Source organism: Malurus melanocephalus, unplaced genomic scaffold (assembly GCF_030028575.1).
Source record: "Malurus melanocephalus ecotype Western Australia unplaced genomic scaffold, MMel_1.1 scaffold_38, whole genome shotgun sequence".
Classification (NCBI taxonomy): domain Eukaryota; kingdom Metazoa; phylum Chordata; class Aves; order Passeriformes; family Maluridae; genus Malurus; species Malurus melanocephalus.
The window spans coordinates 1,069,932-1,083,995 of NW_026623270.1; the positions used below are offsets into that span (position 1 = coordinate 1,069,932).

Below are 14,064 nucleotides of genomic sequence, written 5' to 3' on the forward strand. Positions count from 1 at the left end.
TTTCTTCATAGGAATTGATTTTCTMTTTTCTATTATAAGTCTCTCTTCTGTTATTACTGCAGAATAACTGCACTGTAAAATAGCATGGAACAAAGTTTGTCCTGGCTGAAACTTCTGCTTTATGAATCATTGAATCCACAGTCTACTTCTTGTCCATCCAAGCTGCACAGCTATTCTGGACAGCTATACCATGGGATAATGACATATGGGACATGACACATCAGTGTTTTGTTGGCACTCAAGGTTCTTCCTGTGTGACATCTTGGATTGTTTACTGAGGTTTGAGGTTAAACTGCAGAAAACTGTGATTTCCTCCTGGTCTCTGATATTCCATYTGCTTTTTAACTGCTCAGTGTCCTTTGTGAGCTTTGTCAGTTTGTACTCAGTGCCTTGAATGCAGATGAGGTGTTCCATTTGTACTGGTGTTTATAGGGCTACAGGAGCTTGGCTGCATTGAGGAACTGCAGTGATGCCGTAAGGGCCAAGTAGAGGAGAGGAAATAAAGAATGGCATAATTTTATCTTCAAATATTAATTCTGAATGGTTTCACATGAAGCTGTTTASGGGTTTGGCCAGCTCAGACCAGGGGGCACAAAGATTGTGTGTAGGCCTGGAAGGACTATCAGTCGCAGTGACACTTCCAATAAAGTGGTTCCAGTCACCCTGAAGCCTGTACAGAGTGCACACAGGGCTTCAGAAGACTCTTACGTGACAGAAAACTTGCTGTAAAGTGAAAAGGGGTGTGACTGCCACTGCAACTGTCTTGGATTGCCAGTTGTCAGTACCTAAACAGCCTGACAAACAGTGATCTCCATGACCTTCAGAGGTGGTTGTTGGAGGTAGAAACAGAGTAGAGCTTATGTAAGGCTGGCGAATGCACACTGATGATATATTTTTGTTGTTTTTTTAGTACAAGAAAGGGGCTCCAAAATGTAAGGGAACATTGTAATTCCATATAGATGTGAGCTGATTTCATTTTGGAGCTAAAGCAAAGAAAGGCTCTGATACCATATGGAAAATTAAATCTCTATATGCTTACCTTCTTTTAGTGTCTTCACAAACAGTAAGAGATTTTAAAATCTTTTTTATTTTTGTTTAGCAGAGTAAACCCRGAACCTGAGAGGAGATAAACCTCTCTTTCTAGCTGTACTGCTAGGAGTGCTAGTACCGATGAACAGCAGAGAAAGAAAAAAAAAGAGTCATTTATAATATAGAAAAATGTTAGCATCAAATAATTATAATGAGATACTAATTTGCCAGCAGTAGATTCCAACTGGAAATCAGGASATCAGAAAGCTTCTGGAACAGCTATTCTATGAAAATTGCAAGGGATGAACAAAAATACTTTAAAGTAAAGAGCTTGGCCAACCTCTGAATCAGCCTGAATTACAGATACCCACGACAGCAAGCAAATGCCTCAGTGACTCAGCTGAGTCTGTGCTCTTTGCCTCAGTGAATAATGATTAAATGAAGGAAAAAAAGAGGCATTTTTACTTTAGAAAGGTAATGCAAGAACCGTTTGATTGAGACAGTGATTAAGGATGTTTAACAAAGATTAACACCTCATGTCCTTGCCAAACAGTAACTTGAGAAACTTCACTTGGTTTTTGCGATTTAAATAAAAAGTATCTGTGTGGTCAGGATCTGTACGAGCAGTGCTGCTGCTGCCATTTCAGCAGTCTAGCTCATCTCTGCTTGGGTTGCTTGTGAATCATATTCCTGAACATGTGGATAGGAAAACAGTATTCCCTTCTTGCTTAACTTTCAGATGTGTTTGTGAGGTTGGGAAGAATGACAAGAGTTCTGAGCCAGAGAATGTCTGTACAAAGTGCTTTTGACTAGCTCGGGGGAAAAGGGCATGGATAGGGTTGGTCAGAAAAAGCTTAATAAAACTTATTTGGGTTTTGGTGGTTTTTTGGTGTTGGCTTTTGGTTTTTTTTTTAATGAATTAGTCAGATCCRTGAAATTAAATAATTTTGCAGGGTCTGAATTTGTTTTCAGTGGTGTCCCAACACAGCCTTGTCAGCCAAACAATTTTCAGAACAAGTATAGGTGCATCATCTCCATGACTTTTCCTTTCAGGCTTCTCCCGAGCTGACAAACAACCTGAACTCATTGACTCCTGGCTGACACCCATATTGCTCCATGGCCTGCTGAGATGGCAAAATCCAGAGCTGGAGCAGCTTGCAGGCATTAACCTGATGCCAGATTTGCTACAACTTGAGTGTATGTCTTAATTACCAATTTACTATTTGTTTTGTTGTTTTTCTGTCTGATGGGTCTCCACACCTGAAAAAGATGGCTCTGACCTGGTGCAGAATGTGAGTTTTTGAAGTCCTAAAAATTCCCTGAGGACAGGAAATTTTTTCCAGCGCAGCATTTCTGCCATGACTCTGCTCTTCAGCGCATCCAAAACTCATGCTGTTGTGCTTGCTTTCTTTGTCAAAATGCTGTTCCAACTCCTCACAAARAAAAGATATATGAATTTTTGTTGGAACACATACAGAGACTGGGGCAAGGCAGTCTGGCTGAAAGGAGAGCAGGCATATGATGGAGGATGTGGTCTGTTTAGAAGCTTTCATGTCAGAGAAGCTGCCTGGCAGGTCATTTTTATTTATATCTACTGAGAGAAGTCAGTCAGAAGACAGAGAAGAAATGCAAGACCCCAAAGGCAATTAGATGTCTTGAATTACATAGAYGTGAGAGACGATGACTTTGCAACTATTAGGTGACTATCATAACAGCTGGGTCCCTATGTATTTTGTTATTTTGGATGCAGGATGCAGCAGTTGATCGTTATTCATCAGTATCATTATTTCATTAGTGGCAGAACACTACTTAGCTCTTACCCTAAGATGCTGGACAGTGAAAAGACCTGCTTGTTTTATCACTTCCAGTCTTTCAGAGAAGCTGAAACAAATATCCTTCCTTTATGTCTACCTTTCATTTGTCTAGGGGATACATAATGCATAAGATAAACRCCAATTGCTGATATATAACTTCAGAAAAAAGATCAGAGGTAATTTATTGATACGCTTGAGCTGATTCATGAAATAAACTGGTAGRTTGGGCTTTGGATTTTTATGCCATAAAAAAGAAAAATGAGCAKATTTACTGCCTTGTAGCTTTCAACCATAAAAAATGTTATTCCAAATACTTTTCATGTAAACCATGCAGGGATTCAGTATTTATGTTGTTCATAGSGTATAAACAATGCTTACTTATCTCAGTTCTTCATACAAAACTTGTAAAAAAATTGATGTGGGGCAYGCACATTGAGGATTTAAGCTGATGTACAGAAAGAAGTGTAGTAATATCTTCTGTGCATCCTCAAAACTCATTCCATTAATATCTATCTTCCAATAATTAGTGCAGAATTAAAAAATAAAAATACTTGCTAACATGTAGGCTTTTGTAAACAAAGWACAGGTTGGATGGAATACAAGCGCAACAGAACTGCTGGGACTGATCACCAGTGTTTGGGATTCATCCAACCTTATTACCTGGTGCCAGCTGATTAGTTCTTTTTTTTTTGGAGCTTTTTGATGGTTGTGATAAGAGACCAGATTCAGTGGGAGCCCCAGGTGTGTAAGTCAGCCTCCTTATCAGATCGGTCTTCCTGATTGATCTCAAGTTTTTGCATTTCCTCATGTTAGAAAGATGAGAGATATGGAAARTGAGAGGCTTGGGGCTCCTGTGCTATACCTTGTGCTGGTAAAGAGGGATGCAATAAAAGCCAGAGGAAATGTCTCTGTGAGGTATCAGGCAAAGAAACTATGACTTGTTGTCTACAGCAAGAAATAGTTTGTGTTGTTTCTGTGGAAAAGTTAATCTGCACTTACTGAATCCTTTTAGACACTCCCATTGCTCTCTAAGAATGCCAGGAAGAACATGGAGCTGTGCCCACAGTTTTTCTTGTTTCGTAATTCTTTGTACAAAATCTGAAAGCCCATGGGGCACAGYGGATTGCTAAACCAGAAGAATACGGGCAATGACTTCTGACTCTCAATTAAAGCACATCGGTCAAGGAACTGGTTGCCCTATCCTTCTTCTCCATGGAGAGCAATAAAAAATATACTCTTGACCTTTTTCTAAATAGGCTAGATTAAAAACAGATTTTGAAGTTCAAAATATAAATTCTCATCTAGTTCTTTGTTTAGCAGTTCTAACTGTGTGTCACAGGGCATCACTGTAAATCAACTTGCTGTCCGTGAACGCTTCTGTGATTATCAACACTAAACATGTCTAATGGGGAAATTGCCAGCAGTCACTACTGTTCGTGTGCTTCCCCTGCAAATTATCCTGCAGTTCAGAGGATAAGAGTAACTTTCAGGGTAACTAAGTCCAACAATCCCATGGTGAGTTAACACACTGAAAGAGTTATAGAAAGATAACTTCCAAAGACAAGCAATTCTTCACAGGCAAACTGATTTACCAAAAACTTTTAAACTACAACGTATCTGGTATGTAGAGCTCTTGGAACTTTCCATAAAAAAAAGAACCCCAGACAAAAATAAACATTAATTAAAAACACACCATGTTTCTTTCTGGGGTGAGGATAAGATGACTTTTAGACACCACTAACATCCTGGTTGAGTCAATTCAACCTCCCTAAAGTCAAATACATGGTGTGGTTTGGTTGAACACATTAGTTTTTAAATGGTGACAGTCTAAAGAAACCCTGCAAAAGCTGATGATAAAATTGTTTTTTTTTCTTCATATCGTCTTACAAAACATGAAGACTTAATGTAAAAATTAGCTTTTAAGCTTTGCTCTGGAAGAGTTGTTTGTCAAGTAAATTTCATATATCTGCCTTTTGAGGAATTTTCCTTTTTTCCAACTTCTAAGTCCTAGTGCGAAGAGTTCATATGAGAAGGCAACACAATGTCTGCATTACTTAGAGTGAGTGATGCTTAGCCAAGATTTACTCTCCCATAAGTGATGGACTACTGAGAAACTGGGGGCAAACAAGTTTCAGCAAAAGAAGCAAATATGAAATGAGCAAATCTGTCTCTGACATCTCAAGATAATCTGGCTATGGCATACCCACATAAGGGAATTACTGATTTAGTTTAATGTAGACATCTGCAAAAAAAGTTCGTTAACAAATTTTACATAAATTATTTGGGAATTTAATAAAGGCTACTTAACTCTACTCCTCAAAAGATTCATTTGCAAATTAAGCTGGAACAAAGAGTGGATTGAGTAGTGAAYGGGCTAAGAGCCTACTGCTTGAAATAGCCTGTCTTGAAATAGAAATAGTGCTGTCTTCGGGTCAGCAGAGGAGTGGCTGCTGCATTTATTAAAGACCTGTTTTTTGTTAGTCTGCCTCCTCAATAGATGCAAGAGTACAACCTTCCATTTCATTTATTGGCTACAGGAAGGTATGAAAGGAGAACAGTAGAGACTGGAAGATTTATGTTTTGAGTATCCCTTGATATTGATTGTGGAGTCAGTATTGCCTATGTGCCCCTTTAGGACCAGGTTAGCACATGTTCCCAGATGGGGTCTGTCARTCTCACCTGTAGATTTCAGTTCCCTTTGTCCATCAACAATCCTGTGACTCATAACAACATACTCAAATTCAGCTCTGAAAGTACAGATGTGGGTTGAGTAATGGCAAGAAGAATATGGGCAATGACTTCTGACTCTCAGTTAAAGCACCTTGTAACTTCATCCTAAGGAATTGGTTGCTCTACCCCTCTCCTTCTTTGTGATCTTCTGGGCRTCTGAAGACCATGTGTAGGCTACGTTGCACAGACTTCATACAAAGCTTGGAAGRATGCACTTCCTGGTATTCTCCACAGTTGGAATTAGCTGTACTTCCTGACACCTATCTCTTGTGAATCTCTAGACAGTCTTTTGATAATGCCTTGGTCAGGCATAATATGCCCAGGCCATAAAGTAGCAGGCATTCAGCARTAAGCACCCTGCTAGAGACTTCATGTAGATTCTCCAAAAATATTTATTTAAGCATGCATGGTTTCYCTTTCTTGGTGGGCTTCTTGACTGRGGCATGTCTCAGAAAATGGTTTCATTTTATGACTCTGGAGCAGCTTTGCCAGAAGCAACTGTTCATCCTCTTGTACTTTTATAAATATTTCTAAATATTTGCTTTCATAAATGCAGAAGGRGCAAAAAATGGAGCCAAAAAAGCAATAAAAATATTCTCAAAGAATTTTCCTGGGTGTTTTTTTGTCATGGTAYCCTGAGAGGAAGCAGAACAGGTTAACTGTGTGATAAAGGAGAGCTGAAGACTCCAAGTCTGAGGGAGTACTGGTGAGCTCAGGTGCTGGTCACACCCACTCACACTGTTTGGGGAGATGGGAGTATGAACACTGCCTCTCACAAGACCATGTTCACCTGCTTGGTGAATTTTTTTTTCATGGGCATCAAGTCAGAAGAAGCACAGAAGCAGTATGGGTGAGCAASAGGTGTGTGCCAGTGAGCAACTTGGGCATAGGCTGATTTGGCAGTGCAAGGACAGGCATTTATTTCTGACAGTACCAACATGTAAGAACCGAATGTTAGATAGTTGTTTCCATTGAAAAGGTTAGTCTCCCTGAGAAAACATGATTCTAGTYAGCATTCTTAGAGATTATTAATTTTAAAATTTATGGTTTATGTAAAATTTATATACAGACATTATTCTTCAGCAGTATTTAAGCTTTCAAAAGTGTTTGCATAGAGACCTCTCCAGATTGCAAAACCAGCTGTCCAGTGAAGGCTATGATGGTCAAATCTTCAGAAACATGGAATACTTATTGCTGTCACAGAAGAACAAATACCACAACTATTCAAATTACTTGGAAGCTTTATGGATGTTCTTTTCATGGAGAGGAAATTTGATCAAAACAACAAAATGTTTTCATTAKGTGTTTTGTTCTACTGAACTGGATCATCTACTAAACTTACAATGCTTACATACAGGTCTCTAAAATTCAGATGAATAAGAAATATCATCTATATCACTAAAATACAAAGATAAAACTTCCCCCTTTCTTTCCTTCCAGGTACTCCCATCTGTCTGTCCCTTCCTCATTCCCTCTTCAAGATATTTGAGTTTTATCTGCTGAGTTTTCCAGTTGGCCTTAACATTACACTTGTCAAGTAMAACATTAATGTTAATCATATTTATAGCAATGTTAATAACGTTAAACTCCCATATAATACATTCTTTTATTTTTTAAAAAAAACCACATTTTTTTTTCTCTTATTATCCCCACATGTAGCATTTTAATTTTGTATTGAGTATTGTGTAATATCATATTTTAAAATACCAGATGTTTCCTTTACTGTGCAAAAAGTTCCTGGATCATTTGTGGTTTGTTGGAACACCGGAAGAAACAACTTGCRCTGTGAAAATCCAAAACTTCTTTTTTCCATGCTAATTCAGTGCAGCCTGACTTAAAGCATCATTCCAGGTATTTTTTAAAAACAAAGATTTCTTCCAAAATCTTATTTTGAAGACATTGTACTAGGTTAATGTGAAATAGGTTTTGTTCCAGCAGTGAAATACAAACTTGGCATTCCACGCACTTGTTTCCAGTAAAAAGGTAGTGAACGCCAATGCCTTGAAAAGGAGACATGCAGCATCTGAATRGTAATGCCACTATACAGGACACAGAACTTCCCCAAATTACATTGGCCTACATGTTTTACATGGTGACAACAATATGCTAAAATTTAAGAAGGTATTTCTTCAGGCACCATAAGTTAGAATGCAAAATTTTGTACTTCAGGATGGGGTAGATCCTAAAGGTATGTATGTGTTCAAAAAGTAGTTAGACATGATGAAAAMTTATCTCAAACAGTATTCAGCAGGAGACCTTCCCTCTGGCTCAAARATCATCTCAGCTGTACATCTTTGACCGCTGTTTATCCTAATTTAATACAGCAGTTGTACTTCTAGGGATGAAATAAAAGTGGATTTCAAAACTGTTTATATGATTTGGAAAATAAATTTGTATGGAGCTGATGATGTCCATTGCTAAATTCCTTATGCATTTTTTTAAATCTTTGCCCCCAGCCGACCACCTGTTTTAAAGGTCTTTTTTTTTTCCCCATCCTGATCTGTGTTGAATCTTGCTCACTTTAAATGAGTATAGGTAGTTTTCCTAAAATCAAAAAAAGGCATTTTTATAGCTTAGAGAGACAGGCAATCACTTTCAAGCAATTATTTCCTGTTGCTAAAAGAGTTTTCATATTTTGCTTCTACTGTTGCCAGCAATCTAACAATGGTTATGTTAATGGTTATTAAATTTGCAAAAATATAGGCCAAACCAAGACTGAAAGCAGGAACAGTTAGGCCATTTTTCAATTATACAGRAAATATTAGGCTATCAATTTATTATCCTGAGATTTTTTTTTTTTCCAGACCAGCAAAACAACCAAAAAAAGAGTAATTATTTACAAAACCAATTTTCTGTATGTACTTATTWAAAGGGGCATGTTGGGGATTAAAATCAACAGATCTTGAAGTAAGCAGTTATAAAGGACTAAGTAATTTTTCCTGGCAAAGAGACATCTTGATGGTAAATTCAGAACCTGACACTTGCAATGTGTATCTTGAAACTCTTCATCACCCTCCTGTCTTGGATCTTTGCTCGGTTATGTACCACCCTTGATGCAAATCTGAAAAATACAGTTCAGTCCACAYAGTTTGATACGCCCATAAATGCCATGGGATTTCTGACTTCATTTTAGGCATTACTCCCAGACATAATAAAACCAGTTGTACCAGAGATGTACCTCCAGTTTCATTTGCTCCTTTCATTAAGAACTTCTTGCATTTTTGTAAAGTTTTAGACCTACTTCGAATGTTAAACAAAACTACCCATAAGGATATTTCATGAACTACAACAATTGCCAATTTTTCCATGATTTCTAGACTACTTTACAATGCAGCTCTCATATAACAATGCCAGAGAAGTCCTTATAGCAGGAGCTGAGAAACAGCTTCAGTTTTAGCTGCTGTAAGGTGGAGTCCASTGTTACACTGAGAAGTCCTGGTCTTTAACGAGCAGCTTCAGCCTTTCCTGGGGCTCCTGGTCTTTTTCATGGCTASAGGAATTCTGTTGCGGTTTAGAGGCAATGCAACAGGAAATAGCTGCCACAAYCAACAGCCACAGATTTCTATTGCAATGTAAGGGTCAGGACTCAGCTAGTYTGGGGCTGATAATCACTGGCAGCCTCACAAGGTGATACTCCTCTGCCTGGGAGCKCAGTCTGTCCCCCTGCTGTGGGAGCAGCAAGGGTCTCCCGACTCTGGCTGGAGCAAGTGGATACTCCAGTCATGCAACATGGTGCAATTTACAACCCCTGTCACCAACCACAGCTCCTGTTTGGGCCACAGACAYCTCACAGGCTGGGGCTGGATGAGAGTCCGGGTGTTTGCCCAGGTCATTGTAAAAACAGATGTTTGGTGGACAGTTTGTCGAGGTAAAAAAAAAAAAAAATTCAAGGAGAAAACATCACAAGCTCTGACATGCAGCAGCATGGAAAACTCCTCRTGTTTACCTTTTTCTCCTACTACATAATTTGTGTTTGTTTGTCTTTGCTGCAGCGTTAATAGCTGAACAGCAAATTAAAATTGATTATCTCTTGATGACTCCCTTTACAAATAAGGCCTGCAAACATGAAGCTGGTGTTACTGCTGCTCTCCCTTGATGTTTGGTTGGCAGCTCGATTCAGTCAGTGCTGAAGCTGGCAGCTGTGCTGGCACCAGCCCTGKCTTCCTCAAAAGCTTCCTCCATCTCTGTTGAAATGGCTGCTGCCAATTTTTTGGAATTTGGATTTGCAGCTTTAGTAATCTCTGCAATTAATTCATTGCACAATGATGTCTTTTGTCACAGATTTGYTAAAATGGTATTGACTGCTATTTAACAACCTCATCCCCAAGAGATCAAGCAGATATGGATTTTTGAAGGTTTAATATTGGGAATGTTTTGTCTCTTTCTCCAGTACTCAACAGATTTATTCAGATATTCTGATCTATTCAGTGTCAAAACTTAGTTCTTTTTGGTTTTCTGGACTCTTGTCTGGAGCACTTTAACACCCTGTCAGACAGATGAAATGAGAGTATTTGTCACTGTTAGGCTAATTATTTTCCATGCTGGTTAATAATTTTCCACRCCTAGCCTGAAGTTCCTTAACTATTTGTATTGTCACAGAAATGAATTGTAAAACTGAGGCTCTTTCATGTATATTTGTACATATAATTGCATACAATGAGTAAGTGTTAATGACTAGTTAATGAATGAACAATTCAGAAGTTAGCTCTAGCTGCAGAATATCCTTTMTTTCAAAAAGGATTTTGTCTGCAATGTAGTTATACATAATTTTCATTGAATCACCAGAATACAATTTGTGCTATTCAAATTTTTGAGTGGGAGACTTAGACAGGACAAGAAAGATTTCTATTCGACTTATACTTAAAATCAATAAAAAAATATTTCTACTACAAAACCACAAAAAAGAAAAATGAAATTTTATTTGTAAAAAAATCCTGTAAACATTTAATTTATCACAGGGTTTTTTTTGGAGGAAGAAAATATTTACTTTCCTCCTAGTATGACTGGAAAAAGAAAAAAAAAAAGATCCTAACTTAAAAATGTGTGATTGCAGAATCTTCATTTTTATGAAAAAAAAAGACTCTTCCTGCCACTTGTGCTAATTATTAAAGCCACATTCACTGAAAAAACCTGAAACCAAAACTATTTGACTATGTCAGTTTTTGTGAGAGTTTTAAAACTATTGAGCAACCAGTATTCAATCTGCAATTTKTAACAGTTCACCTCAAAATCAGCTGCACAGTTGGACAGCTGTTTGAAATGCCACATTAACGGAATAAAGAAGATTTTTAATAAAGGCTCAAGAGCTTAGTTCTCACAGTTTMTGTTGCCTTTCCCTTGCAGCCACGTGAGTCATTAGCGCAGAAATTCTCAGGACGGCACCTATGGACTGTACCTCATTAGATGACAAGAAGCACGTGGAGACAGCCCTGCAGTGACCTTCAGCAGGCTGTGAGCTGGGGTGGCACTACAGAACAGCAGCAATGTACACGCTGCACCTTTGCAATTATTTTTAATGGAAAGTTGTAGTGACAGCTTGTTCTTGCAACTCAACTGAAATCGAAAGCAGAACAACAACATTTCAACAGAGATCAAGATCACTTCCAAAGGAAATTTTTATTTCACTCCAGCTATTTTTCAGAAAACATGGATTTTTGTCATGAACTATGCAAGTACCACTCTTTCCTGAGTACACTGACAATTAAAATAAATCTGACATAGATTCCTGAAGCCCTAGGAAATCAAAACCACCATTTCATCAGAGCTGAAAGACTAAGCCTAATGACAACATAAATAACCGTATAGAGTATGAAAATGAAATAAATTGAGATACTTATAGCAATTTTTAGCTTAGGCATACTTTGCAAGTCTTGATGCAACCCAAGTCTCCCATATCTATTAGAGAAAGGAAGAGTGACCCACCCTTGCAGTCAGGACTGCACTTACACACGTGAGGGTGAACCACTTTTCCCTATGGGCAGTCAGGGTGGGTACAAACACCTCTCTCTTGCCAAACAAGCAGGTCTGAACTTAGTGGGAATGTGTGGGAAGTGACACTTTGGAGCCAGACAGTGCCAGTCCCAATAAAAGGCCCTAAAGAGCACCAAACACAAGTTTCACCTGTACAACGTAATGGCCTGGCCTGGGGGCAGTGAGGCACAAAATCACATAATATGCTGAGTTGGAAGGGACCACAAGGATCATCGAGTCCAGCACCTGGYCCTGCRCAGAACCATCCCCAAGAGTCACATCCTGTGCCCGAGCATTGTACAAATGCTTCTTGAACTCTGTCAGGCTTGGCACTGTGACCGCTTCCCTGGGGAGCCTGYTYCAGTGCCCARCCACCCTCTGGKTGAGAAAYCTTTTCCYGATATCCAACCTAAACCTCCCTGACACAACTTCAGGCCATTCCCTCGGGTCCTGTCYCTGGKCACCACASAGRAGAGATCAGTGCCTGCCCCTCCTCTTCSCCTCACGAGGAAGTTTTAAACTGCKACGAGGWCTCCYCTCAGACTCCTCCAGGCTGAACAGACCAAATCACCCCAAAASAGAAGCAGTGTCCCCTGCCCGGGCAATGAAGCCGCCTGCTGAGCTGTGCCCCGGGTGTGCGGRCACCCGGCTGGCCTGATGTCCGGGGGCGTGGGGGGATTCCCGTTGGCACCCCGCAAGCACTTATGGACAGGAGGGGAAAACCTCCTCGGGAAGAGGCGAAGACCTGCAGGCATGGACGGAGAGAAGCAGCAGCGCTCTGGCTGCGAACGCACACCGGGGGCTGGCTGCGTGCCTCTGGCAGCCCCGGGATCGGGATCGGGAYCGGGASCGGGASCGGGMCCCCCGCCCCCGCGCACACCTGTGCCACCGCCGCCGGGCGCCTTCGGGGAAAGCCGCGCCACCGCCTGCGCCCGGGGGATCGGGCAGCGGAAACTTTCTCCGCGCTGCCTCGTAAACACGGCCCGGCGCCTCCCCCGGACGCTATTTGGGAGCAGCGCGGTGTCCTCCGGCCCCGCGGCCCTGCACCGCCTCCCTGCCCTGCCCTGCCCTGCCCTCAGGGAGGGGCGGCCGCGGCCCGCCCTCACCTGCAGGGAGGGGTCGGAAAGCGGGGGGCGGCCGAGCCGGGGTGACCGAGCGGGGCGGGCGGGCAGGGAAGGAARGAAGGAGGGGAACATCCCGCTCCCTCCTCCACACCGCTGCCGGCGGGGGAGCGGGGGCCGCCGGTGTCCGCGCTCCGGGCGGGGCGGGGCGGGACCGGGCCGGCGGGCTATTAATAGCCGTGTCCGGGCGGGCGGAGGGCAGAGCTGCGGGGACCATGCAGGGGAACGGGCAGCAAGCGGGGAAGGGCCACGATGACCACCTGGACGGGCTAGGGGCGGCTGATGGCGGGCTGCAGGCTGCGGCTGTGCCCATGCTGCCGGCCATGGAGGTGGCCGAAGAGCCGGAGAAGCCTCCGGGCGGCAAGAGYAAGGATCCCAACACCTACAAAGTGCTGTCCCTGGTAAGGGCCGGGGGCCGGGAGGACGGACGGACCCGGGTGACATCGCGCTGGTGGGAGCGTGGGGAGCGGTGCGGCTGGCACAGGTGTTTCCCCCTTCTCCAAGCTTCAGGAGATGGGAGACGAGCCCGTGGCAGGACCSTAAAAACCTCCCGGCGGTGTTGGAAGAGGGAGACAGTCTTCGGCAGCACGGTCTCCTTGGATGCCCCARTGCTGCGGGACGGCTCCGCTTCGGGAGTCAGCCTCGGGCACTCGCATATAAACAGAGACCTGCTTCGCAGTGGGATTGTAACTTGAATTATTTTACTYTTTTGACAGTGCTCAGCGTTGACTCTTTCCAAATATTTTTGTGGTGTMATTGATTGTCCCGTCTTCCATCATGTGGTTTTAGCTCTTTTCTGTAGKGGGGGACACCAGGGAGAACAAAACCAGGTTAAAATAGGAAATTATGGCTGGAAAAGCTAAAATGAGTTCAGGAACTGAAAGGACAGAGGAAGTGTAAAAACTTGCCTTTCTCTGAATTTGAGCTATCGTGGGTTGAAAGTTTGTCTCCAAGTACTGCTGGGAGGCACTTTTGGCCCTTGTTCAGAAGCCCCAGTGGCCAAAGCCATTGTTAGCAGGTAGGTCACTTTCCAGTTTTAGCCACGCTGYTGTATTATAATTATCCTCCCCATAGAGATGTGAAAATAAGACCTTCCAAACTGCCTGGAGTAATCATTATGAAGCTAGRATCATTATCAAGGTGAACGATCTGTGGTGTTCTTGGAAGGAAGCTTTAGTGGAGCTGCAGCAGACTTCACTACATATCTGTGCACAAGTAGTCCTCTATTAATACATTGGAGCATAAAGGTCAAGGTGCCTTTCCAAATTTACTGATAGATTCGTAATCTTACTGTTTCAAATGAATCATCCACCCATATCATGGGGACTACAGGTTGGTCATACTTTCTGACCTAGCAGGTGGCAAATTATGATTCTAAGTTTGTCAGAATGTTATAAGAA

At 41.8% G+C, this 14,064-nt stretch overlaps 1 protein-coding gene across 1 annotated transcript in view; it reads left to right on the forward strand.

The window, feature by feature from the left end:
* The first annotated feature begins 12,864 nt into the window (after positions 1 to 12,864).
* ENPP1 (ectonucleotide pyrophosphatase/phosphodiesterase 1) overlaps positions 12,865 to 14,064 on the forward strand; it is a 53,223-nt gene continuing 52,023 nt past the window's right edge. Inside the window, exon 1 of the mRNA XM_057364381.1 lies at positions 12,865 to 13,065. Coding sequence (XP_057220364.1) covers positions 12,880 to 13,065 — 186 coding nt within the window. The 5' untranslated portion in view covers positions 12,865 to 12,879. The remainder of the gene's footprint in view (positions 13,066 to 14,064) is intronic.